The 26,605-nt window shown below is 40.6% G+C and overlaps 1 protein-coding gene across 3 annotated transcripts in view; it reads right to left on the bottom strand.

The window, feature by feature from the left end:
- SHOC2 (SHOC2 leucine rich repeat scaffold protein) overlaps positions 1 to 26,605 on the bottom strand; it is a 56,415-nt gene that overhangs the window by 12,164 nt on the left and 17,646 nt on the right. For all 3 annotated transcript variants that reach the window (XM_015867374.3, XM_015867372.3, XM_015867373.3), the window contains exons 2-4: positions 22,539 to 23,478; positions 10,745 to 10,882; positions 1,189 to 1,319 (exon numbers count right to left, since the gene is read on the bottom strand). In XM_015867374.3, coding sequence (XP_015722860.1) covers positions 1,189 to 1,319; positions 10,745 to 10,882; positions 22,539 to 23,241 — 972 coding nt within the window. In that variant the 5' untranslated portion in view covers positions 23,242 to 23,478. The remainder of the gene's footprint in view (positions 1 to 1,188; positions 1,320 to 10,744; positions 10,883 to 22,538; positions 23,479 to 26,605) is intronic.

Here is a 26,605-nt window from a genome sequence, read left to right as displayed (position 1 = left end):
CTTTAAAGCAAGTAGTCACCCCCACATTATCTTTCTGTGATTATACTGTAGTTGCTTTTAAAGTATGTATGGGTGGGAAGGGATAGCTTAGCTCTCATATTAAAAGCAGCCTGGTGGCACTCACTCATTTGCATTTTCCTAGATGACAGTTTTATCCAAACACTTATTAAATTCTGTTTCTCAGTGGTGTGTTTCAGGGAATTCCTGAGGAATAAAGCACAACAAAGATGCACTCTCCACCACAGAGTAAATGTGTTGCTTGAAAATAGAGAAAATGTGGCTCCACAACTTCTAAATCTACGGTCTTTTTCTTTGCTCATGCATTAAAACAAGAGAACAAGTAAAACAACCAAGGGCAGCAACCATGAAAAGAAAAGCACATAAACTGATTGTCTTCCCCTTTCTCCTGAGATCCTTGCAGAGACACTGCAAGCTGAAAAATTGCAGCATTTTTATTTCTCATAACTGATGAGATGAGCATCAACAAGTTGCTGGATGGTATCAGATGCATGTCAACAGCATACTCCAGGTTAAAATGAGAATGCTAAATATCTGTAGCAGGCTTTATCCACTCTTTCAAAGGTCATTCTTGCCTTAACTAGATGCCAATAGAGATACCCCTTTTACTTTTCTCTACTTCTACATCTTCCCCACCTCCATGAAACACCTTGTATCCAGCTAAAACAATGGGAAGCTGGGCCCCTTATTTAAGGTTTCCTGAAGCTACTCAGGATAGGAAATACAATCACATATGCTACTCCCACTTCTGACAGAAGTTGTATTACATACTTTCTTCCACACAAGTTAGATATATCTAACATGTACAGAATTGTTATTTTTCATTTTACACATGTAGATTTAGGAGGAAGTTTTACTCTCAGAGGGTGGTGATGTACAGGAACATGTTGCCCAAAGAGGCTGTGGATGCCCCATCCCTGGTTGAATTCAAGGCCAGGCTGGACGTGGCTCTGGGCAGCCTGGTCAGGTGGTTGGCGACCCTGCCCATGGCAGGGAAGTTAAAACCAGATGGTCATTATTGTCCTTTTCAACCCAGGCCATTCTATGATTAAAACAAGTGGTATTTCTCAGAATTGCAAGGCAAGATGAAGTTATTTTATATGTTTCAATGCCTCTAAAAACACAGACCCCTTCCAACACATTCTCTCCCAAACCCACTTCATCTCTCACCTCTGGTAAAGTAGAAATATTGTTGTTCTCCAGGTTCAGTTCATCAAGTTCACTGCATTTTGCTAAAGACTTCGGAATTGCTGACAGCCTATTGTACCTCAGGCCAAGACGACTTAAACTGGATAGATTTCCTGCAGAGAGGAAGCAGCAATTAATACATCATTATATTAACACCAAGGAACAGAACAAGGTTTGATTTCTGATTCTTCTGTTGTCTCACACTCTACATTTCAAAGCTTTTCAAAGGATGAAATGGGGCTATCATTCCCAAACAGGATGCTCACAGTTTACAGTGCTTTCCAATGCTAAGATAGATGCAGTAGAATTGCATTGTTCATACCATGTATTCATAACTTGTGCATGATCTGGTAAGCAAGGAGTGCCTACATCATCTTGGAGAAGTCTACCCTCCCAATCTTTTCAGCAGCAAAGAACTCTAAATAATTTTCCAGATACCCCAAAATAACTTTACCATCCTTCAGAAGCAACAATCTTTAAGAAGTGATAGAAAAAAAATTCTTCCAAGTTTTTCAGATCATACTTCAGGAAAAGTCCGGAGGATGTCCTTAAAGTCTGGACAACAGGATATTTTTTAAAATATATTTCTGAATATGTGAGGTAAAAAAATAAATCTAAAGAAGTTTGCAACTTAAGGATGTCTTCAGCGTTTCTAGTGCTGGAGCATTTGATACCCTCCTGCAGGTAAGAAGGTGTTGAATTTCACTGAAATTCACTGAAATAGACTGAAGAACAACGCAAAGTTTTCTGGCTCAAACATATATTTAGAAAGCATTTGTGCACAAGTGCATGTTTGAGCAGCAGGAGGTTCTAAACAAATCCACATCATCAGTCCTTGCAGAACATTCCCTGTTTTATATTCTTACAGCCACTCGTGAGACAGTGTATTTCTTCCACATATTGAAGTACCAGAAAAATAACATGAGGAAAGAACTAGAAGATTTAACAGCAGCAAGAATAATCAGAAATACTTCTATAAAAATATGAAGGGAGATTTATATGTATAATTTAAGTAGTTACACATTAACTGAAGGATATACTAACATCTATACATACACACTTCTACAGAGGTTACTGGAATACAGCAAAGGAATAAACAAATGTAGCACACAAAACTTGGAAGCAGCATATTAATCTAACTATATGGGAAATAGAGAATGAAAAGTAATACAAACGATACAATGAGGAGCACTAGACAAAATATCTTTCCTGAAGTTCCCTGGACTGGTAAAAATGTACTGTAAAAAATGACCCTGCATTACTGAGTAGCAAGATTAGGAGCATAATAAGAACTGAACTGTGGGAATGTTTGCTGGTTTCACAGCTACTAGTTGTCAGTACATCTCTGATAGCGACCCAACTGGCTTCACAACAAATTTCACTTGGTATTGTCAATAATGAAACCAAAATTCAAACAGCTACCACATCAGCTGCTTACCCAGTTCTATTTCCCACTGGGATTTTCATTTTTGAGTGCTTTCTTTCTAAGCAAGAATGTAATTTGCTTTTGCAGAAGCAGCAAAGTATTCCCTTAATCAAAAAAAAAGGCATTTAAAATCCAAAGCTATCGATATTGCTCTCCAGTACACAAATATTTATCTTCTGATGTTAAGTCCTGGAGTACATATACGTACAAGAGTAATTAAGAGCCGCTTTGATCCTATAATTCACCAATATTCATATGCATATTTGTATATAAAGTAGGATATCTTATGCCATATTCAGTATGATCTGTTTGCATTGGAACTTGTCCTCACTTTGAGAGATGCACATTCTATTGTAAGGAATGGAGAACATGAGGATTCACTCATCTAGAAATGACCAAAGCCCACCTCTGAATTAGCGTCTAAAAAACACTTTGCTTACTAAAAAAGTGACAAGCTTTACACAAATAACATAATAACCTATTCTTTTTCAGCATATAAACGAGCTATGCTCTGGTATTGATTTCTCAGGCTCCCCCCAGGAGTACAAGCAGGGCTCTAGCAGCCAGCACGCTGCCAACTGTTGCTTAGCAATACAACATCGCTGTGCCGACTCCAGATTGGAGCACAGGTTGTATGGCTACAGCTCTGCTCTGTTCTACAGCAATGTGGCATTTCAGAAAAAATGCAATGAGAGGCAGCCATCACAGAGTCAGGCCCTTCACTCCTCATTGGGAATGTAGCACAGTGAGCAATCTTTTCATGTCCAGGCATTCACTTTCACTGCCCAAAATTGCACTGTTTCTAGAAGGGGCCCCAGAGGAGCTGAAGAATGCTGCCAGATCCCCTTCAGCCTGCCCTGCAGTCACATCATTGCCCCCATGCTCCTCTGCCTTCTCCAGTCAGGTTACTGATGTTTTACATGGAGCCACATTAAGCTCTCTTTCCACTGACACGCAGTCAGGTTGCATATTCTGCAGGGTTGGTAGGTAACAGCTGGTCATGATCCATTCCATCAGTTAGATGACAAGGATCTTCTGCAGTTGTGTTTCTGCTGCTGAAACCACACCTGAGTGGTTGCTCTTCAGCAGCAAGACAAAGAAATCCAAATTCCTATTTGTCCTACTACCACCTTCAAAGGAGGTAAAACATGCTCTCTTTGTTTTTCAAATTCATCATTCTTCCTCTCCCTCCCTTAGATTAAATAAATCTTCAGATTCCCTGTCCTCAGATGAAGGTTCATTACTTAGCGCAAAATACTACTGCTTCAGTAATAAAAGATGGAGTCAGCATTCTGATTTATGCAACTTAGCTCATCAAGCTAACTTGCTAGTTGCTTTTTCCTAAACTTACAGATCAATTTTAAATCTGTTCAGTAGAAAAAAAGGAAAAAAAAAACATTTTACAGGTAATGTTGACACACAAATTGGACTGACAAGAGCTTGCACCTCAAACACCCTTAAGGTTATGATAAAATGCACATCATGGAGCAGATATTCACAAGAACATACTACAAACATGGCAGCAAAAAGTACTTTTCTGATCTGATAAATATTCTTAGATTTTTATTTGACTAAACCCTGCAAACCCTAAGAAAGAGCTTACTTTCTATTACTATCTGTCATTTCATAGAGCTCAGTTGATTCCCCAAGGACTTTTTCTGCTTGGGAAGATTAATTCTTTTGCATACAAAAGGTACCAGATGTCGTTGATTAACCTTAAAACACCACATGGAATTAATTTTGTATAAAATAACTACGACGACAGTACAGAAGAAAAAGCCACAAGAGGTTCAGTGAGCATGTTAAAAGTTATTATAAAACCCAAAGCAGGTGGGAACAAGGGCCACCGAAGAACTGAAAACTTCACAGGAGAGATTGGGCATGCTAGAGATGGCCAACTGCAGACAGAGATTAAACACTGTGTTCAAATATTTCAGCAGTGCTTGGAACCTAAAGCAGCAGCAAGGCAGGCTAGAAGGTGCCTGTATCACACTTTGCACTTATTATGTATTAGTTTTTCCAGATGTCAGCCATACTCCATGACAACTGTTGAACAGTTTCACAGATTTTTAGGTGAAAGGAGCAGTTGACACGTTTAATCTAATCTCTTGTCAGAAAGCAAAACATTTCTATTGATAGCTACAGAGTAAAATGAAAGGCTTCAGATAAAACCTTTCAATCTCCACTTGAGCTCCATGAGTAAAGGCCACACCACTCGATGTCCAGCACTACTCCAGCAAGAAGCTGGCCAGATGAGATGTCCTGGATGTGAGCTCAGTAAGCACACTGCAGAGGAACACAGAACAAAATCTCATAGCTGTTCTCATCTAACCTGTGGGCAACTCCTCCCTAAACCAAAGCCCATAGATTTGTATGAATGTAAATGCACTTTACACAAGGAAGGTCAAATCCTTTCTATAACCTGCAGGGTTGGAACGTTCCTCATGTTTAAGATACCTTCTGCCTAATTACTGATGCTTTAGGAAAACTGCAGAAGCAGAACAAAGGTGATTTAAGGGGTGGGGAGGTTAGGGTAGCAGTAGTGTAGAAGAAAAGAGAATCCTTCCTAATTACTGTTGCCAATTATCAAAGACAAAGCAAGAAATGTAGTTGCATTTTTCAAAAAATGGTAGAGTGAGCTTAAGACCACTGAGCAACACACAGTTTGACTTACAGACTCTGGATTTTACTGGCTTAATAGCAACATGATTTGAATGTATTGTTATTTTTCTTTCTAGCCACCAATGTCACCTGATGCATGAGGACAGTGCAGGAGGCAGATTCAGGCTTCCAACTTACAAAGTCAATGAGGCCCACTGTTTCTTGTTCTGCTCAAACCAAAGCATATTATCCTATTTATAGGAAGCGTAGAAATTCTATAAAAAGACAATCACCTATTAAAAAAACTACCTAACATCACTTTAAAATGCATCTCTACCATCCTTATCGAGTTAAATGCCATTTGGAGGGAGCAAAGAGATTCCTGTCTACTTTCAATCTGACAGTATCCCCCGAAGACAAGTCTCCTCATTATTTCAAAAGTAAGACAAAAGCATGATCACACCACCAGATGTTTCTAAACTGTGATTCAATACCATAATCATTGCAAACTGCTTGTGTGAAGAAACCGAGTGACAAAGGCTGAAGCACTGACACGTTCCACACACAGCACCAGCATAAGGCAGAAGAACACAAATTTAGTGACATGCTTCTGGAAATTCAGCTTTCTCAGCACGTGTTCAAAATGCACTTAGCTAACAGACCTGCCTGTCTCCATTCTGATCGGCTCCTTTGAAGCACTATTCCCACACGCCTGCTTCTTACACATAAGATTATGGGCTTTTTTTTTTCCTACAGTATACAAATCACTCTGAAAACGCTGAGCTGCAGTTACAACCCATCTCTGCATACTGGTTTCTGCATCTAGCGGCTGTGTGATGGCACGTGCATTCACTAAAATAAGCATTCCCATCCTAACAGAAAATACACCTAACTAAAATACAATGTAAGAAACATCTTCATAAATACAGATCAAATCAATAATCTCAATTAATAAGCCAAAAGAAGTAAGCTTCTATTTTTTTTTATAACAGAAGGGTAGGTATGTGTCTCAGTAACTTATCTCTAATTTCATGAAAAACGTAAATCACCAAGAACAATCCATACCCAGATCACAAAAATCTTCTCTCTTAGAAGTACCCAACAGCCAATGCCAACAGAAACAGCTGAGGAAAGGGAAAGCAGCTCCTGACAGCGCTGCAGGAACCTGGGAGGATTCAGCAGCACGTGGCTCAATGACTGCCTGCATTTAGAAGCGACTGATACAGTTTTCTTCTGCAAAATTGTCAAGCTGTCCTTTGAGCTTTGGCATCCACCCCAAGCTGTGCAAATACTGACGCCCAGGCGTTACCTGCGCGCCGCATTAAGGGCAGCCTGCTCTTAATGCCCAAACAATGACGTTTTGAAGCTGCCAACTCCCAGCTCTGCTCTGTACCCTCCGGCTGTGCCATTAAAGGACGCAGTGAGCTGTCATGTCCCACCTACCACCTCGGTGCCACCCAGGATTTTCTGGGCTTTCTATTGATTAAACCTAGAAGCGAAGCTAACAAGATCCAGAAGCTCCCATTCCCTTTGTGAGAACGCTATGAAATCCAAAAAAGACATAATAACTCAAAAACTAGAACAAAAGAGTGGGAGCCATTGTTTTCAAGGAGGTAAAGAAGGGGCAAAAAGATTACTGTGATTGCCAAATAGTAACAGAATCCAATTAAAAATGCCTCATTGACAGCACAGCCCAAGAAGAGTAAAATCTGACCAGACCTCTCATTCTGAGGCTGGAAACAGGCTTGATCCTTGCTTGCATTTTAAGAATACAAACATTGCCATCAAAGCTGGAGTCTATACCCAGCTCCATCGGGTCTTCATTAAGACCAGCACACTTTTCTGAAGCTTCACAGTAAAACTTCTCAAGCTTTTGCTAAGCCTGCTATACTTAAAAGCCCATTTACAAGTAGTTCCACTTTCTACAGAAAAATCTTTATGAGGACTTGTGGGGACTTTAAGCTCTCAGCAACAATTTGTATGATCTCAGCTGTGTCAGTTGCTGATGTCCAGCCCTGCTCACAAAGGTTTCCATTTTATCAAGTATATGGCATAGAACTGCAACAGTGCTCTGAAAGGTAAATGAAGCTAAAGCAGCAGCAGCACAGTTTGTGGTGCAATGTCAACCAACGCAAATGGCAAAGCTTCCCCAGAGAACATTTGCTTACACGCAAGTTGTGATTTCAGTTTCTGAGCTCTCCAGTTGAAGCGAAGGGCATGAATTGTAGGCTCTGAATGTGCATCTCATCTTGCTAACCATCTTTTAGGAACGGTGCCATGGCAGACACTGGAAAGCGTGTCCAGTGACAGAATATTTTGTGCTTTTAAAGCATCATTTTGGAACATTTACAACTGACTATTCTTTTTCTTATTAAAACGTCTGTTGCCTTAAATGTCTATGAATATGCCACATTTGACTATAATCAAGCTGCAGACGTAAACACACAGGAGTGGAAAATTACAAAACAGTTGAAGAATCTGATTTTTTAGAAGTCAAAGTTGTGTTGTTGTTGAACTTCCCTCTCAAACAGGTGCTGCTCAGCTTTTAAATAAGGAATTGCAAACATCTATAAAGGGTGCTAAAATAAAGCTTTCAAATGTGAGAGCTCTCAATGTGCAATTTGCAGCACATTTTCTAAGCTAGCTGGTGATCCAATGAGCAGCTAACAGAAATGCTTCACTCCACCCAAAATTTCCTCTCTTTTAGAAGTCCAATAACTAATTTTAATAACTTATCTCCTTTTCTATATCTTTCGGATTTTTCTTCTTGTTAGCGTGCCAGGTAAGCACACAGAGATAAGACAACAAAAATACAAGCATACCATAATCCACACACACAGCAATCTGGAGTGACACCACTGAGAAGCTAAGATTCCAACTACGATTTTGATTCTAGACTTGAGACTCTTGGAATGTACTAAGCTGTTCCACAAAGCTCATTTTTCTTACAGGAAGTGACCTAGCATACAAAGTACTTCACGGTTTTCCATCAACAGAAATACAGATATGAATGTATTAAGCCAATATCTATAAAGCAAGACATGAGGTCACTTCCTGACAACTAATATCTAAAATCGACATTTGTTACTGCAAGAAGGCGTGCTTATGAAGTGTTAGTTGAAACAAGAACTTTGTATTTTTACAGAGTGGCTATGTTGGCTGTGCTACCTCTGTAATCATTGCTGATGCATAATCCCTTCCCTGCCACTCCCCTGCATGTCACCCTCCAACGTCCCTGCCTTCCAACACTGCCTCGTTCCAGTACAGAGCTGGGAATTAGAAAACAAGCTTTAAAAAAATAAATAAATAGAAGAATATTGTCACATTTAGAAATCTTTCAGTGGGAAAACCAAAACTTATTTAGACAGCGCAGCAGAATGTAAGCATTCTGTAAGTTTGCTTTATTTTTTCCCCTTCCAACAGCAGGGAAGGAAGGAGCTGCTGGGTTTTCATAAGAACGTGACAAAACCCCCCTCACAAGCTGAGGCTGGCCTCCAGCAAAGGTATTGGTGCAGGAGGAGGGGACAGCTCTGGTGGCAATGGAAAGTCATCTCCATTGCAGGAGGCTCACAGGCTCAGAGTAGTAAGTATTTACAACGTGCAAAAGAGTCTGGTCTCTTTTTGTACCAAGCGTGCAACCTCCACAGAGCTTGGAGTAAACTGGTGAAACACTGACAGCGCTTCTACATGCAGCACACTGAAAACTGGCAGTGCTAAGTGTTGTGAGCAATGCCAGGCTGACCTCAGTGAGAAAAGGAAAGGCCAAAACCTGAGAGGGAGTGTGAGGCTGGAAGACGTGCCAGCCCAGCCCCACGCAGCGGCAGCAGCCGTGCCCTGGGTGTTTTTCTCAGTGCTCGCATTCTCTCACTGAACAATCGTAACCACAAAGAAAGCTGTAATACAAAAATCAAGCCACAACTTGCTTTAATGTTGAACCAAAACTGTGATGACTAAGAAATAAAGCCAATGTTGCTGAACTGGCTACGACTGCCTTTTCTGTAACAGGCAGAAATGTAGGTTGATCGTTATCATTTACTCTGGAGTTCAACATTTTTCCCTTTAAGTTTCCAAGTCTGGCTGCTTGGGGACTATTTGTGGCACAAATACTGGTTTCTGACTTTAAGTTTTCACTTCAGTGTTCAGCTCCTAGGTGCATTCCTCAGTACAGACAGGGGTTCTCCAGTGGCACACACATTTAGCTGGTGTGCAGAGACAGGAGAGTGCGCTGTAATTATTCGTCTGCCTTCGGTGGTTTGCTGAGCTGCACAGCAGTGATGTTCAGCTCCGATAAGCAATGCAAAGAGACAGTGTACACATTTAAACATAATTGACTTCAAAACCTTATGAGAACATTGCGATGAGAAAACAAAACAATGAAAACATGCAGAAATCCAGTCTGACTAGGTACAAACTCAACTCAGTGCTAGGCTTACTGTAACTTCCTAGAGAAACAGAAGAGGCCAAACTTGAGAGTCAGCAACCTCCTATGTATCGCAAATGGCTCAACTGCTTAAGTAACTCTGCCTCTCTTACCCAGAAATCCTTCCTGTAAGCACAGTCACACAGCATATTATAAGCAAGATCTTTCATGTCCTCTTAGAAGCTCAGTGACTGCCAGTCACTCAGCAGCTGGGTACATCTTCCTACCAAGGAGCAACAACAGTGGTCTGTAAGCATTGACGATGGAAATCAGTTTACTCACAGAATTTTTTCCCATAATTAGCACTTTACCCAGAGAACTTTCTCCCTCAATATGAAACTGATAGTACACACAAGTGTTTTTAAAACAGTTTTCAGTAAGATTAACAAAACTGACACAAAAACAAAGGCTGTGCTTATGAAGTGTGTAAGTTAGATGCAAACTCCAGATAGAATAAGACCTCCAGGGACTAAAAATATCAACAAAGCAGGAAGGAAATTCAGATACATTGGATAGTTCATCAATTTAAACTAATCAAACTTTCTAAAGAAAAAACAGAGCAACTCCACACAGAAATTTCTATCCATAAAAGAAAACATTCAACAAAGTTCAGTATTAAATATGGTCTAAGTGATAACATACACTCTTGAGTACATTGCGGTGAAAAATAAGGGCTTAAAATTATGACTGTCTTGGTTTTTGTCTTTTCAAAACCACAGCACGCATCTTTTTCAGCCATCTGTTTAAAACAGATTAAAATTAAATAAGTCATGTTTTGTTGTTTCATCTTACATGAGATTCTGAAAATGACCAGGAACACATTTATTTCAGTCTGTTACTCCCAACCTATGTCGCAAATTCTCTACTGTATTGCAGCAGGATTACTTTATGGACAAGGAAGGTTTCCAAGTGTTTAAAGTAAGACTGTTTAAAAATGGGAGCCTTCTTTCTAATTTCAAGTGTGAAGATTCCTTGAGCAGAGCACCAATCATTCTACAGCCACCAATCAACTACTCATTCTGAAATTTGCTCCTCTTACCAAACACTTTGAATAAGCCATCTATTTTCCCTTCCCCAACCTCTTGACATACCTATGGTTTCTGGCAGGTCCAAGAGCTCATTGTGCTGCAAGTCAAGGTTGGTGATCTGCGTGCAACTTCCAATCTCTTCTGGAAGATGTTCAAGCTGATTGTGCGCTACATCCAGCGTTATGAGGTTACACAGCTCACCTGAAAGCACACAGGAAAAACCAAACATCAAGATCTCCAACATACAGGTCTAGTTCCATACAACAGTGATAGTAACAGAAGGATTTCATTATATGAAAAAACAAAAATCACCCATTGCTACCATAAATTTATAAAATAAGGCCTCAGGGAATCATAATTTTATCAGTCAGCTCTAAAACCTGATTAGCAATTTGTAAAAACTTGGATAAAGCTTTTTACTGTCTCTGAAGAAACTTCATTGTTTTTCATTTATTTATTTATTGGTCTTTTGACAGTTCAACCTGTAGGATTTAGGAACAAAAAAAATCTATACTGCACACCTTTTTCATGCTGACCAGAAATGCTGAACCTTGGAGTGAGTGGCTATATGGAATTAGAAGAAACCAAGATCTGCTCGTACAGCATATATTACTTTCAGACAGAAAATCAATACTTAAGAGACAGCAAAATTATTTGGCTGACATTTTTCATAATTTCTGGTCATCAAAAAAAGATAACTGTAAAACTAACCATACAGATTATTACACACCATATATGTAAGCATAGGTATAGCTAGTGGAAGTTTGAAACAAAAGGTATCTTCTAAGCCTTAAAAAGGTCTGGACTTGCTTAGAGATCAGAGCAGCTTTACACTGAACTGTTTCACCTCTGAATTCTATGTAACAATCAAAAAGTACAACTAGGCACAGCTCTCTAAGTACAGTATTTCCACCTGTTTTAATGACAAACACACTGCATTCTGAGCAACAGTTTGTTGGCATTAAGAAAATGTGTACATGCATGAACACGGGTGCAGCCATTTGTATTTGTTGGAGCTGACAGATGTGAAATTAATGCAAATGGTTTGAATGACTTCAACTCTATTGAGCAAAGATTAGGTCATTGTTTCTGCATATCAGAGCATCACTCAGACAGCAACAAACTTGGAAAAGCAGTAAATTCCTTTTGAGGGGCGAATGTCTATTTTTAAGTTTGATATCTTCGGCACAATCCTCTACGGATTTTCCCACAAGCCTGCAAGTTCTGGTGCATGGACTGTTCGTCCAATAGTTCAGTGTGGGATCACAAAACAGTGATTTATTAAATCATAACAGATTGATGAACTCAGACCCTGTCTGAGCTGCAAGTGGCATTTACCCACAATACTTACTACGTATAAGACAGTTAATAAAGACCAGCCAAAAAAAAAATAAAAATGTTTATGCAAAACTTATCATATTTTCTGTATTTATTGATCCAAATACAAATGTCTTTTCCAGAAATTGGGCACTTGAAAATGTAAAGGCGACACTTAAGTACCACCTCCATCACTGTGCGTGCTCACCTCTCAGGTGAGATCAGGTCCATTTAAGTGGATTTCAGGTCAGCCACAGAGTCAAAAGTCAATCCTGCTACACCCAGACATATGCAAATATAAGAAAAAGGCTGAGAAAGATTTAACGTTCTGTGGTAGCAGCATCTGCTTGATATTCATGAAAACGAGCGGGTAAAACATAGAAGGAGCAGGAAAAACTAGAGGAAGGCTTCAACTCCTCTTTACACAAACCAAAAAGAACTCGATATGTCTTTAATAACATAATCCAAACATTTTCAAAGTGTTTTCAGGCAGTAGCTTTCACACTGCAACTGCTGAATTTCAGTCCTGGCGATATTGGTTTCATTTGTTTTCACTGCAGACCTAAAGCAATGATGTCAAACTCAAGGTGTGGCACAAACTTCATTTCATCACACCGATTTCTCATTTACTCAACTCTTCCCACTCCACATCTATTGAATAAAGACATGGATTTTTCGCAGTAACATTTGCTGCACTTCCCTTTCACACTTGCTAAAAACTTTGACAACAGTGAGATACACGTTGCTACAAACAGCTCATTGCTAATGTTGGGAAGGAGGAGAAAGAAATAAAGAGACACTTGTAGGTCAGCTAACAATTTGTCTTGATTTGGACAGGCACACTTAGTATTTCCATATTGAAGATGTAGGCACGGCAAACATATTTAACAGAAGTATTAAATGTTAAAATAGTTTGGGGATTGCCCAACAAATTTTAGATTTTAAAATGTTAACCAGGGAAGAGTTAAGGCCTGATCACATTCAAGTGATACTGTATTATTGTTCAGCTTATAGTTCACATTGCTCTGTAAGGAATCTTGCTCTTGGACACAGCGATTCTTGTGGTTTGACAGCATCTCTCCAAAATGTCCTTCCTAGCCCACGGGCAGGAGAGTGGAGGGGAAGCAGAATTCTTACAATACTTTATCTGAGATTGCTGAGACAAAACTGATAATGTCCAAGTTAATAGAAAACATGCAAGGTGAATTTACCCTGTGACGTGAATTCTTACATCAAATATTCTTCTCTTAGAAAGGGTAAAAATATTTAGGCAATGTGGTAGAGGCTCACCTGCATACATAAAGGCACACAGAGATCCAGCACTGGATGGGGAAACCCAGTAGTGCTCTGTCACTTACCATGGATGCAAGGAAGAGCACGTGGGGACTGCAAGACTTACCGTGGGATCGTTAGGGGTAGGAAAAGGGAGGAGTCGGCATAGACTGGGAAAAATAAGTGTGGGAAAAAAGGAGGATAAGGAAAAAGAGTCTGCTTTTGCCCTGCACCCAAGGAGGAGAACCTGGCCAGTCTTTTAGCTGACCTCGCTTCACTCTCTATGTCAGGAATCAAAACTAAAGTTTTCCTAAAAGAATGATTATATAAGCACAAAAACCAAAACAGAACAAAAACTGCTAATGAGAGGAGCACTCCAGATATCATTCATATTTAAAAAAAAAAAACAAAACAATACAACAAATTGTTCCATTCTACTTCACAACATCGATGAACTTTGCTGAAATATGTTTGTATCTCGGTTAAGAAAAAAGTGCACTTCCCACAGCTGGAAAGAAGCCCCAGCAAGCAGCACCTTACCACCTTACCCATTCCCTGTCCCACTACAAGTAACGTCCAAAATACATGGATTTTAACCTAAAAGTAGTGAATAAAGGATTCTCCTGAGACCACTTGCAACTGCACCGTAGAACTGGAAAACAAGCTAGGGAGTTACACAGTGCTGGGGTTGGACTGTTTGTTTAATTTAGTACTATATTTTGGTGCAATTGACACATGAAAAAAAGAAAAGCTATCTAAATAAAGTCTGCCGAGACAGCAGGCAGAAACTGCACGTACTAGCTGGTTTGGTAATAAGAAGCTTTAAATTAGGGGTACTGTACAAGTGAAGCACATAAAAGAGATTGCCCTTAAATAGTCTTCACGGAATGGTTAATTACACCATATTCTGTAGTTCTTAAAATCTTCTAAGATACAAACGGCAGACAACTCACATGCACTTTTAAGAGAACGTTTTTGTAGTCTCCACTTCTGGTTAAAAACATGGCTAAAAATACAGCTAAGTGTGCAGCTCAAAAAAAACCCTCAGCAAGGTGAGATGAGCAATCACCTCACTACTACTGAGAGGTACACAGAGACAAAATGTTACAGCATGACACAGCTAAATATACCTTCTGGAAAAACACAGCCTGATGAAGAGACAGCCCGGTGTTTTCCACCCAGTGAGGCAGAACAGCAGCCCCGTAACACAGCCAGCCTCAAAAGCCTGTTGTGACAAGAGGACCGAGCTTACGTAACCCAGTGCTCCTCTTGGCCATTTAAAACCAGCGTTCAGCTGCATTAAAAAATATCAAAGGACTCACAGATTAATATTAACGTATGCAGACAGTATAGGGCAGTATCAAACAGGCTTCGGTGCCTCCAACCACCAACTCACCCAGTAGGCAATCCTCCTGGATGGCAAACGCAATTTGTAACAGAACCTGTTTTCCAGCAGATTAACTCCATGCCTGCCCATGCTTAAGCAGATTGAAAATTGTGAAATCCTTCACAACATGATAAATCCTGGGCCAGACAGCAAGAGGATAAAGGCTTGCAGAAAGCGCAAGGAAGAGGAGGACGCAGGCAGTTACGGAGGTGCACACTGGTGTGTGTCAATGCTCTGCCTGCAAGCTGGTCTGTAAGGGCAATCAGCTGCAATCAGCTGCACTGTGAACTAATTTCAAGTATTTCCCATTGCTGTGATAATTGTTCATCTCTCACTGTGATCCAGGGGGAAAAAAAAATAGACTTTCTAAGCCTGTCTATAAGTCTATTTGAAGTAAGCATTCTGATTTTAGAAACAGAAAGATTACAATTTCAGAGCCTTCTACCTCCCTACAAGGGTTGAGTGCATCACTCTGACAGACAGAATGGATGTTTTGCTGCACAGAACCTAACTGCTGTTAGGAAGTCACGGTTATTTTGCATTATTACTGACAACACAGCTTACAAAGAAGAATTAGAGAGCAGATAGAATGAAATCTTAACAAGGTCAGAAATCACATATCGAAGTCAAAATATTCGTATATATCAGTAATAAGCATGGTGAAATATTTAAACTTCGCAGAATGTGTAACAGAATCTTGCTATGGGAACCAAACAGACAGAAGCTAAGCTGAACCAAAAAGAAACCCTATAAATCTGGTCTAAAACAAGCTCTGACAAGACAACAGCAAAACCACTTCTACTTACTTTTAGTTATAAATAAAGAAATACAAATGAAAACAAGTTCAAACACCATCATGAGTGAGTGCACGAGACATGCAAGAGGGCTACAGATGGGCTTTGGGATGAGCAATATGAAGCAGCAAAGGATGATCAGAACAGCCCCAGCCCTGCAAAGTGGAGCATGAGCCTTGGAGTGCTGAGCATTCAGAGTGAGGAGCAGCACGGTGCTCTGACAAATAGTAAGGGCTAACCACGTAGCACTGCATTAGCAAGGGCAGGCATAGAGAAGTTGAATATTCCCCTCTGCTCAGCACTTAAAAAGTGTTCAATAAGTTCAAATAATTGCGGCTCTGATATTAAAAAACTTCCGGATTTCTAACAAGCTGTCAACATTCACTGGAATAACATCCAGAGCATCAAACCAATAAAGATCAAAGAGGCAAGACTACTTAATCTTCATCATAAAGCCAGTCCAAAGAAAATGCAAGAACAAATCTGACTGGCTGACAGCAACACCAAGGCCCCACAAGGGTCTGACAGGAATTGGAACCCAGACTCCAAAGCTGAAGCTAGTCAATAGCAAGTGGTTCAGCTTTCCTGCAGCTCAAGAAAGCAACCAGAACCGCATCAGTCATTTTCTGACTCCTTGGGTACACGTAGCAGTGCCTCTATTTATTACACTCTGGTTCACAGCTCCAGGCTTTAACCACATTAGAATACAAACATATGAAAATATTCTCAACCACTGCGTTCGCAGGTTTTAGCACGGCAGGCAAACCCAGGAACACAGCCAGGCATCTTTCAAACTGCTGAAACTAAAGAAGGGGCTTTTAGATAAAACCACAATAAGTATTTCTCTATATTGTCAGATCTGTGAAAACAAAAAGGGGAAATGAAATTAAGAGCATCACTGAGCAGCTCTGCAACTGAACAGCCATTGAATAAGGTGTGCGATAGATAAGATGTAACGCAGTTGCACACATCTGGTTTGCTGCCCATGCTACTGAGAACAGGTGCAAGTCTTGTGAAAGCGTTTCAAAGTAGTGAGGAAACCACAAATGATCTAAAAATTGGGTAGATGGGGGAAGGGAAGAACAGAAGAGCCTTAAGAGACATTCCAAGTCTGGTGTAGGCAGATTCCCTGAATTACAATCTAAAAATATTTCCCTTGCAGAACAGCCCTGGCCAGATTCTCCATAGAATAAAAGTTGCATTCACAGACAGAAAACACAATATTTAGAGTGTTAAGTAACTTGCAGAAGCTTTGTAGATGCAATTTCAACCCTGTTGACAACAGTATTTTTATTTGATTCCTATGTAAAAAAGGGGGGAAAAAAATCGAACACTTGTACAAGATGCAACAGCCTTTGCAAAGAAAATATCAACTTGACTATGCAAAACAAGCCTTTCAATACAGCGTGGGGGAATGCAATAAAATCTAGACACAAGAAATGCAAAATGCAAGCTCAAGTAACAGCCTGCAGATTGAAGCGTTTGCTTGGCTTCAACCCAGAGCAGTTCCTCTGGCTTTCATCCTTCTCATGCTCACTGTCTGACTCACGACAGCATTCACATTCTTCCATTCTAAACTTCAACTTTTGATCTCCCTGGAAAGGACAATTTACCAGATATGGTGATGAAGGCAGAGTCCACCTTGTGACCTCACTTCCACATTTATTCTTGGAGATTGTTTATGGCAAAGCTTCCATGTGGAATCCTTCCCATTAACACTTTTTCCTATAGATGCGACCAGATATTCAACAGCAAAGTGAACAGGTAAGTTCTGCTTTTGCACTTGGAATGTATATGTGTTCAGCAAGCATAGGGCTGAGCAGCAGAGTTAATACCAAATTATTTATGACTATAAGGACAAGAGCAAGGTCAAACACTTCAAAACTTCAACAGACAACATCACTGAGCAACCAAATGACCTACTGTAGGGAACATGCTTTAGCAGGGGAGTTGGATGTGATGATCTCCAGAGGTCCCTTCCAACCCCTACAATTCTGTGATTCTGTAAGTGCAATCAGTGTGACATCAAGTGATGCATATGGGGGACCAGGAGAAGGACACATCTAGCTTCACACATGGAGTGATCAGCTTCAAACAACCCATTCGTGGTCAGAAGCAGAACTTGGAAGAACTGTTTACAAACTGTAAATGGCATGGAGATAAGGATGACAGCTGAGCATCTCCTAATGCAAGAGTTGGAGTTCATTAAATGAAGCAATCAAAAGCTGCACCCAAAGCAAACTCGTGGACTTTGCCAGGGATGAGTTTAAAGGAAAAGAATGGTCAAGCCCCTGGACAAAGAGTCTATTGAGAATTCCTAAATAGAAAAGCTGCACCAGACTCAGGAAATCCCTGATATGAAAATAGTTTGGATCCGGGAAAGAGGTCAGGTTAAGTCTTGTATGTACACTTGCTCTGGGCTTATGCAGACATTTTATTAGGGCCACAGCTGGAGCAGGATGAACCATAAAAGAAAAAAAGCATAGCTATTGCTACAAGGATTTCCAGTGTCACACAGGATTTTCTGGATGGATGGGATGAAAAGGAAGAATAAGATTCTGAAATGATAAACTGGTGCATTTTCAATGTTTCAGTAGGCAGTAACCCATCCATCCTCAAGCCACGTGCAGTGCATCTCACCTGCTGTCATATAACCCATGCAATCCTACCTGTGAGATTTCCAAAGCTGATCTATTAGCTGAATGCCACCAGAAGCAGTGGTCCTGCTCTCCAGCCCCAGGCCATGCTGGCCCACTGCTCCTACACCAGTTCTGCTTTGAGTGAAAACTTCCTTGTGCTCAACTAAACTAACAGAAAACAAAAGTAGAGGAATTACTAGTATTTCTGTTGGTTTAGTAAGATACATCAGCTGACCAAAGAGGCAGGATTGAGCACTAATTCAGTCACTTTTCAACACAGCCTTTAGCTAAACCTGCAAAAAGAGAATGAGTTAAAGAGAATGTTCTGAACGCTTTCAGTCAAACTCACTTCAAAGCGTTTTTAGCTCTCATTCAAACAAATCCATTTATATTTTAAAAATAAAACAGTGCATAACAAGACTTCAGTTACTATGCAGCCAACCAAAATCACTTGCATTAAAAATGTAGAGGCGATATACACGCTGCTGGTAAGAGAAATCTAACAAATGACTGCTAGTGATGACTTGCTATGTACCTCAAGCCTGAATTTGCTGAGTTAGTAAAAATCTTCCAAAGTACAGAGAATATTTTTACTATTCATTGTTTTACTGTGTGAGTGAGTAGAGTAAGCTCTTATTTGAAGTTAAGAAATCTTCTGAATACTGGAAAGACTGGAAAATTTAAATCATCATCCTCTCTATTACAAAGCAACTGGATGCAAGGGACCAAACTGGTACTACATTCTGAAGGGAAAAGAGACCAGAAATGCACACATCTGTTGACTAACTACAAATGGTAACACTTCGCTTTCATATAAAGACATTTCAAATGCAACTTTTCCCCCTACTGTAGTCACCTCATTAGAGTTTGTACTGCCTAATGACTAAGGACACCTTAAAGTCCAAAACAGAACCAAATACTAGATTGTATCCCAACAGCTTGAAGGTTCATCCCTTATAGATCCTTACCAACACACTACTACACAAGCAGTCCTGTTGTTTCACAGCAGATTCCACTTCAAATCTGATGGATTATGTGTTTACAAATGTTTTGTAAAATATTTTACCTCCATTCAAGCTTTTAAGAAACACTTTAGAGTTAGTTTCAGGTTTCCCTGAAAAGAATCTCCCTCTAACAAATACCAGCACTTGCCAGCAGATGAGCATTTCTAGAACCTTATTTTGAGGTTGCATAACCAGCAGCATATTGTCAATGAGACATTTATCAAAGAAGGAGCACTACCATAGGATCAGAGAAAACTGATTCGAAGTTTAAGAACGGAGAAAAAAGAAAGGGAGACTTCAAAGGGCACCTGAGTGCTATGCAGAGCACAGAGCCCTGGCTCTCTGAGGGCACTTGTCACTACCAAACAGCCACAACCCCCCACAGGCCTTATGCTTGGGCTTTTCTGTTCATTTTTTTATTCGTTCAGAGAAACCTTTTGCAGCAGGTCTACCAGCAAAAGCAAACTATGGGTTCTTCGCACACTTTGCCAGCAAGGTGGCTAAACCAGGACATCACAGCAAAGGTGCTGCAAGACTCTTCACAGAACCACAGAATGATCTGGGTTGGAAGAGACCTCTAGGATCATGAATCTCCAACCCCCCAACAAGTCAGCAGGTCACATAATCCATGAGTTTTCAGAAATACAAAGAAGTAGACGAGCTCACCATCAGATATGTGAGCCTCGGGCCTTAGAACAATGGGGTATTTTTGTAAAGAATTTGAAATGTTCCTCGTGATATTGCTTTATAAAAGATAATGGCCTCATTTTACTTCCTGCTTTGGAGCAACAAGAGTTTCTGCGTTATTTATAAGTTGATAATACAAGAATGTTTACTGTTAAGTTCAGCTTGGCATGTAATATTTAGGAGCTGTGCTGTAAACATACAGATTAACACTGTTGGGACTGAAAAGCCCAGCAGTTTTTAAAGCATGCACACGAAACATAGAGAACTAACGAGCATTTAAAGAAACAGAGAAAGTAAGAAATACATTTCTCAGCTGTGTCCAACGCAAACATTTCTTCTTTGTACCAGAACAAAGATACATGAAAGTGAAAATCACAGAAGTGAAACCATCTTATCTGTTTTCACCACTTGAGGAAAAAAAAGTTTTCAAACACTTATTTTGTATGTTTTGGCAGCTGTCACTGTGTTGCTTAAGCTTAACAATTCTTTAATTTTTCAACCAGTTGAATTACAGGCAACCTAATCAGAGGAGTTTGCCCTGCATGAAGTCTGCAGCTGAACATGGGAATATCCCACCGAAGCTTAGGAGGGTGCCAGCTTCCTTGTATTTGTGCTTCTAAAACACCATCCATGCTGAGCTGCTGACCCATAGCAATAAAAAGTAACACACACACGCATTCATGATTCACTTATCTAAGTTCCACCACAGAACTGTTACACATCGCCTCTTTCAAGACTGCTGTGAACAAGCACATACAGAAAGGACATACCTAAATGGAAACTTAACAGATAACTCAACAAAACAGCTGAGAGACAAGGCACTCCCAGCAGCAACAGTATCTACAGTATCAAACACACCTACAAAGGGTTTTCAGAGTGCAACACCAAGCACTGGCATGCAACATTGAAAAGCTTTTTCCTCATACGCTGCTAAATTGAACTCCAGCAGAACTATCCCCGGCTGAACTTCATGGGCTCAGTCTTTGCTGGATTACATTTAATAACTGAGCCATAAAACAGACATGGGTAAAACACTGACAAATGCATAATGTAACTTAAGAAGCTAAGTCAGTCACAACTTCTCCAATGGATGTACGAACACACAGCGTGTTTTGGTTGCAAACACCAGCCCCGTGGTTTCCAGTATGATTCTTCAATTAGTGAAAGATTTGGAAGCCGTGAGGTTTAAAGCGAAGTGTCAAATAATAGATCAAAATTACCATTCCTTAGTTCTCTCAGGGGAAATTCCTAGGACTGCTGAAATGCCAGTACCAACTGAGAAATCGTTTCATCAGAAAATATACCACATTAACTATTTAAGTTCTGTCTACTAAAAAGCTGCTTCTGTGGCTGTGATAAAATCCACTCCACCAGTAACCTGCAGGGAGCCAAAGACTGACACCAGCAACATCTCATTTCTTCCTACATGCTGTACACGTTGCCTGTACTGCACATTGCTGGTCATTTGTGCTGTTTAAGAAGATCCAGGACTTTCTGCTACCCAGAAAAAGTGCTATCACCTATCTGCCAAATCAAAGTGCGGGAGGAGACAAATACTGCTGGCTTGAAAAAGATCTAAACAAAAACATTTCCCAACCTTTGTAGAAGTTAGTGAACATAGTGGCCAACTTCAGTAACATGTACCCAAGCCAGGGCAGAAGTGTTAACAGGAAGAAGTCCCACACCCACTTTAGAAATAAATAAAGAAATAAAGGCACAGGAATTTAGTCACACTGTTCCAAGGGCTAAGCATCTTGCAGGAGCTTTTTCTCCCCACTTAAAGAAGCTGTTTCAACTTTCTTCCATGCATGAAGTCCTGTGCCCCCTCCCTAACAGCACTAAGTGATGCTTGTATTGTAAAAACTGGAGCCACGCAGGAAAAAAAACCAAAAAGCTTCTGATACACCCTCCCTTTTATGAAGCACTTAAGATACTGGAATACTGCTTGAAAACACTCTGATGAAGAGACTTATCCCACGAATCTGAAGCTATTAGGAGCAACTTAGTAGTTATTGAAATACAGCCATCCCAGCACACTTTCTGTCATAAGCTATTTAAATCAATACACCACTTTTCTATCATTTCACGTAACCATCTTTCATAGTTCTGTAACAACACTTGGAAGAAACAAATATCATCCATTAAAAAGTCATAAGAATCAACGACCACGCATGCAACATTTGGCTGTATTATGCTAAGCTTCCACACATTAATATATTCAGAACTTGGAGAAAGGAGAGGCTTTCACAAATCATTAACTTGCATTATTAACTGTTTTGGCATCCAACAGCTTGCTCATGGTAATAACATGTAGCACCTTTTCTACCTTCTCTTACCATGGTCATATCCCTCCGTAACATGCCCATAATGTGTTTATATCTTGCAACAGCTCATAAATGATTTATAAAGAAATCCAGAAGTAAGAAGTGCCCTTGTATCTTTTCTTTTTCTTTCAAACCATCTGGGCTCCAAACACACAGTATGTGGAAGCACAAGGCAAAGATGAAAACAAGATTTAGCTGGTTTTAAGATGATAGATGAAGAAAAAGGAGGGTTGCTTTGTATGAAAAAATACGTCCAGGCTATTGATTACTCTCACTAGAAGCCAACATTGCAACAGTATGACCAAGGTGATAATTTTATGCAGGCTCTAAATGGAGCAGAGCACCTGAAAAAGAGGTTGTTTGCATATACCTAACTGAACTGCGAGATCAACTCAAGTACAGAATTAAGCCTTTAATCAGTGCAACTGCTTACCAATTTCAGCAGGTAGTTGCTTGATTTTGTTCTCTCGTATGCTAAGCATGGTGAGTTTTGACAAGTTTTTGATATCCTTTTCCACAGTAGTTATACGATTAAAGCGTAGGTAAAGAGTGGCGAGGGAAGTCAGTCTATACACCACGGAAGGAATCTCTCTCAGTTTGTTATGCCGCAGGTCAAGCATGCGCAGTTTCTTCAAGTTATCAAGAGAGTCAGGCAAACTGGTGAGTGAATTCTCACTCAGGGCCAGTGTCATCAGGTTCACAAGACAGCCCACCTCTGCTGGTAGAGACTGCAGTTTGTTACTGTATAAATAAAGTTCTGTTAACTGCGTTAACTCTTTGACAGCTGATGGAAGCATGTGTATAGACCTCTTGGACAAGTCCAAGCGCATTGAATTCTCTTCCCGGCATTTATTTAGCTCTTTGATCACTTCAGCATTGCTGGATTTTTTGCGGGTACCTGTGGCTGGATTAGGTCTTTTTATCGTATTGTCCACTGAAAAAGCTACCCCAGGCTGCGTGCTACTGGAGTCTTTCTTTCCATCTTTGGCATCTTTCCCTTTGGTCTTGGGCTCTTTCTCTTTGCTTTCTTTCCCAAATCCTCCAGAGGCTTTGGCCTCCTTCTCCCTTTCTTTTGACGATGGGACTTTTGGATCCTTCTCTTTACAGTCCTTTTCTTTTCCTAGATTACTGCTCATGGTGACTCAACACTTAGCAAGCACCACATGAAATCCACTTCTGAAGTTAACAAGAGCAATTCACTGCTGTGGCTACAAGGATCCTTGAAACATGCAAGTGTTGAACCAAGGGAGGAGCTTCAGAGGTGCAATACCCATTTGCTACATATTGGTTCTGAAGGCACTCTTTTCCTAATCCCAGTCTCAGGAGATTCAGCTGTTAGAGATTAGAAGGTCAAGCGCTCCGTATTAGTACTTCTGTAACACAAGAGAGAAAAGAAACCAAAGTTAGCATAAATATATAATATTTCTTCCAGTTAGAGTTGTATGTTTCTACTTGGCCCCAGCGTTCGCTCAGGTTAATATTTGTCCATCACTTAAACATCAACGAAAGAAATGAAAAACCCAGTGTTAATACAAAAATACTACACCCATGGCTCTGTGCAGTGACCCACTGCAGAAGAGCTATAGTAATTAGTATATGTGAGGAAAAAAAAACACCATAATTCTTAAACATAACATAGCCGTCAGTAGTGCATTTCAGTTGTGAGCCACTCTCTGATGTCATCGCTAGTTCTCAGCACAACACCCTGGTCATAAACATTAATGTTCTCTCTTCCATCAAGTCAATAAAGATCTGTTCTAATTTCAAGCGCCCGTCTCTTCAAACCAACCTATACAGCCCCATTCTTTCAGCACAAGAGAGCCTCGATTCAACACACAGTGAAATCTAACGCCGCACTGAAATACAACACTGTGCTTTGAGATCTGCCTTCCAACCTGCTCTGAGCCACGAGCCGTGCTCTGCTTTCAGCACGGGACAGCATGCAGCCAGCAGTCACCTGCAAAGCTGGAACATTAAAAAATACCCAAAGTTCATTTTCAAATAAACCTACTGAGAAGTCAACTGGGAGCTCTGAAGGAATGGAGCATGTTACACTTCCAGACAAGCAAAATGAGGAAGGAGTTTCTCATAAGGATAGGTTATAGCATGTCTTCTAATGGTACTTTGACCTTCCTTACCAATGGCTGCAGTGCAGACTAACTGAAGAGATGTCTGAAACCTACACAGCTCCTTTTCCCTTCCTACAAAATCATCATCACGTGTTACAAACAGTGGCATTGATTCACGTATGAATCCAGAACACTGGGCACCCCCAAGGACTTCACAATTCTGAATACTCCCAAGAGGTTTCTGAATGTATCTCCATGGAGGAAAGTAAAAAGACAATCAATCAGACAGCAGCAAGAATTTCATGTTCCCCCATCAGCCCACCATTTAGCTTGGAAATAACTTTTCTTTGCAGGGCAGCATTCAAAGAAAAGAGTTCTGCTGGCAATCCAGAAGAGCCCCTTACTTTTCCCAGGCAAAGGAGCTGCTAGAATCTCCTTAGGGCCACCACAGGAACTCTGCCTCTTCCCTGACATCCCACCCTCTGTACAAGTTCATAAAGCTGATAACCAAAATCAATTAAATAATATTTGGCATGCTTGAACCATTAGCAAGAACTAGAAATACAAAACCTTTCCCAGCCCTCCGCCCGCATTCATTCCTGTGGCAGCATCATACAGACTGTGCTACAAAGCCCAAAGCAAAACCCTGCTGCTCCCAGTAACCATATTGCAGAGCACTCTGTTATAAAGGGCTACAGCAGTCTGTGAGCAGCAGCTTTTAACCTCTCTCTAGCACAGAGATTCCCAAAGCAGCATAAGCTGGTTCCTTACTGCATACTTAAGATTTTATACCCAGCTTTTAAACCATCCATCAACCTGTCCTAATCTCAAGATTACCAGCCCCACTACATTCCAGTTTAAAACTTCTCTGTGCTGTATAATCTACGTGCTTGCAAACTTCCAGCAGTAAGAAATGCAATAGCTACATGCAAAAACCCAGCTGACAGCAGGGTAAGAGCCTCCAGAAGCTGTCAGCTGGTCTTCAGCAATAACACACTGCTTCTAAATGTTTGTAAACTCTGGTCATGTAGCAGTGCCCAACAGCTACAACACAGATCAGCCCTTGAAGTGACAAAAAAATGGAAAATATCTATTTAAGGGGAAAAAAAATAGAATTTAAAAAGGCTGCTGTTTTCTGTTCAATTGAATCTAAGAGACAACGGTGGTGAATGTCTCATGGGCAACACAGAGCAGGTTGGAAGGAGACTGAGAAAGGAGAGAGCTGGAGATTGGTGCTGGTGCAAGGAGCTCAGCGGAGCAAATAGGCTGCAGTATTTCACTGCCTTCACCAGCAACGACATGTAGTTGTATCTGGGGGGGGGGGGTGGGGGGGGGGGGAAGCATGTGTGCTACTCCCTGCCACAACACTCTGGCCTGATGTATCATTTTCTACTAACAAGCAAACAGTTTTGCCTATTCAAAAGTGTAAAAATTGAGAACGAAGGATAAAAATCATCATCCAGAAGAAAAAGACCAAATGGCAGCAATACAAATGGCCACTGCCAGACAGCTCAACCTTCTCTCCACGTTCAGGATGCCAGAAGGCAGTGCACAGAGTACAGCACGCCTCCAAACAAGGACCATGCCAAAGCCATGACAGCGGGCTGACAGCTAAATGGACTGCACCTGCAGCATTCCTCTCTCTTTTCCAAAGATTGTGATTACCACAGAACACATCCCAAATAGTCTTTCTGGTTGGTCAGGTGTGAAGCCAGGAGATGGACTCGATGATGTTCACGGGTCCCTTCCATCTTGGGGTATTCACACAGGCACTGCCACAAAACTTCACTGCTGCTGCTGATCCTTGGAGCCCACGGGGTTATATATACATGCACCAAAGGTAAGCGCCTATGGAAGGGGCTATGTAAGCTCACCCATGTGAGCTCCGGGAGGACACAAGCACTACCATGAACTGCACAGAGGAAGCTGAGTGTATTTCAAAAGGTTATTCACATTTTTCAAGCCCATTTCATTAAAGGACAAGAGTCCCCATCAATTCCAAACTACAGCCAAACAAGCACTCATTGTATTTCCAAAGGAGGGCTTTTTTTAAAGATATTTTTAGCAAAAGGAAACACAGTGAAATTAGCCAGTTCTGCCAACCACTTCCATTTTCCAATGCTGCTCAAACTGACTTCCTGTCAATATTAATTGACATAAAACTATTCAACTATGATGTGCAGGAGAACTTAGAAAATGGAGTAAGGCCCCTGTGTGGTGCAGCACATAAAGGAAAAAGCAACTTTTAGAGAAGTTAGAGAATATAATCCCTTCCTGAATATCTTTTTTAATGTATAAATCTTTGTAAATAGATACAAATAACCAGACCCACAGTTTTGACTCATACCCCCTTGGCCTGGCACACAGAACCCCAAGTACTGCTATTCTGCTCACAACTGTAACTGCTGATGTTACAGAAACAACTGACTGT

This window comes from Coturnix japonica, chromosome 8 (genome assembly GCF_054131305.1).
Source record: "Coturnix japonica strain WE chromosome 8, WE-NBRP24, whole genome shotgun sequence".
In the NCBI taxonomy this organism is placed as follows: Eukaryota; Metazoa; Chordata; class Aves; order Galliformes; family Phasianidae; genus Coturnix; species Coturnix japonica.
Note: the sequence above shows the minus strand (reverse complement) of the source record. Positions and strands in the feature narration are given on the sequence as shown.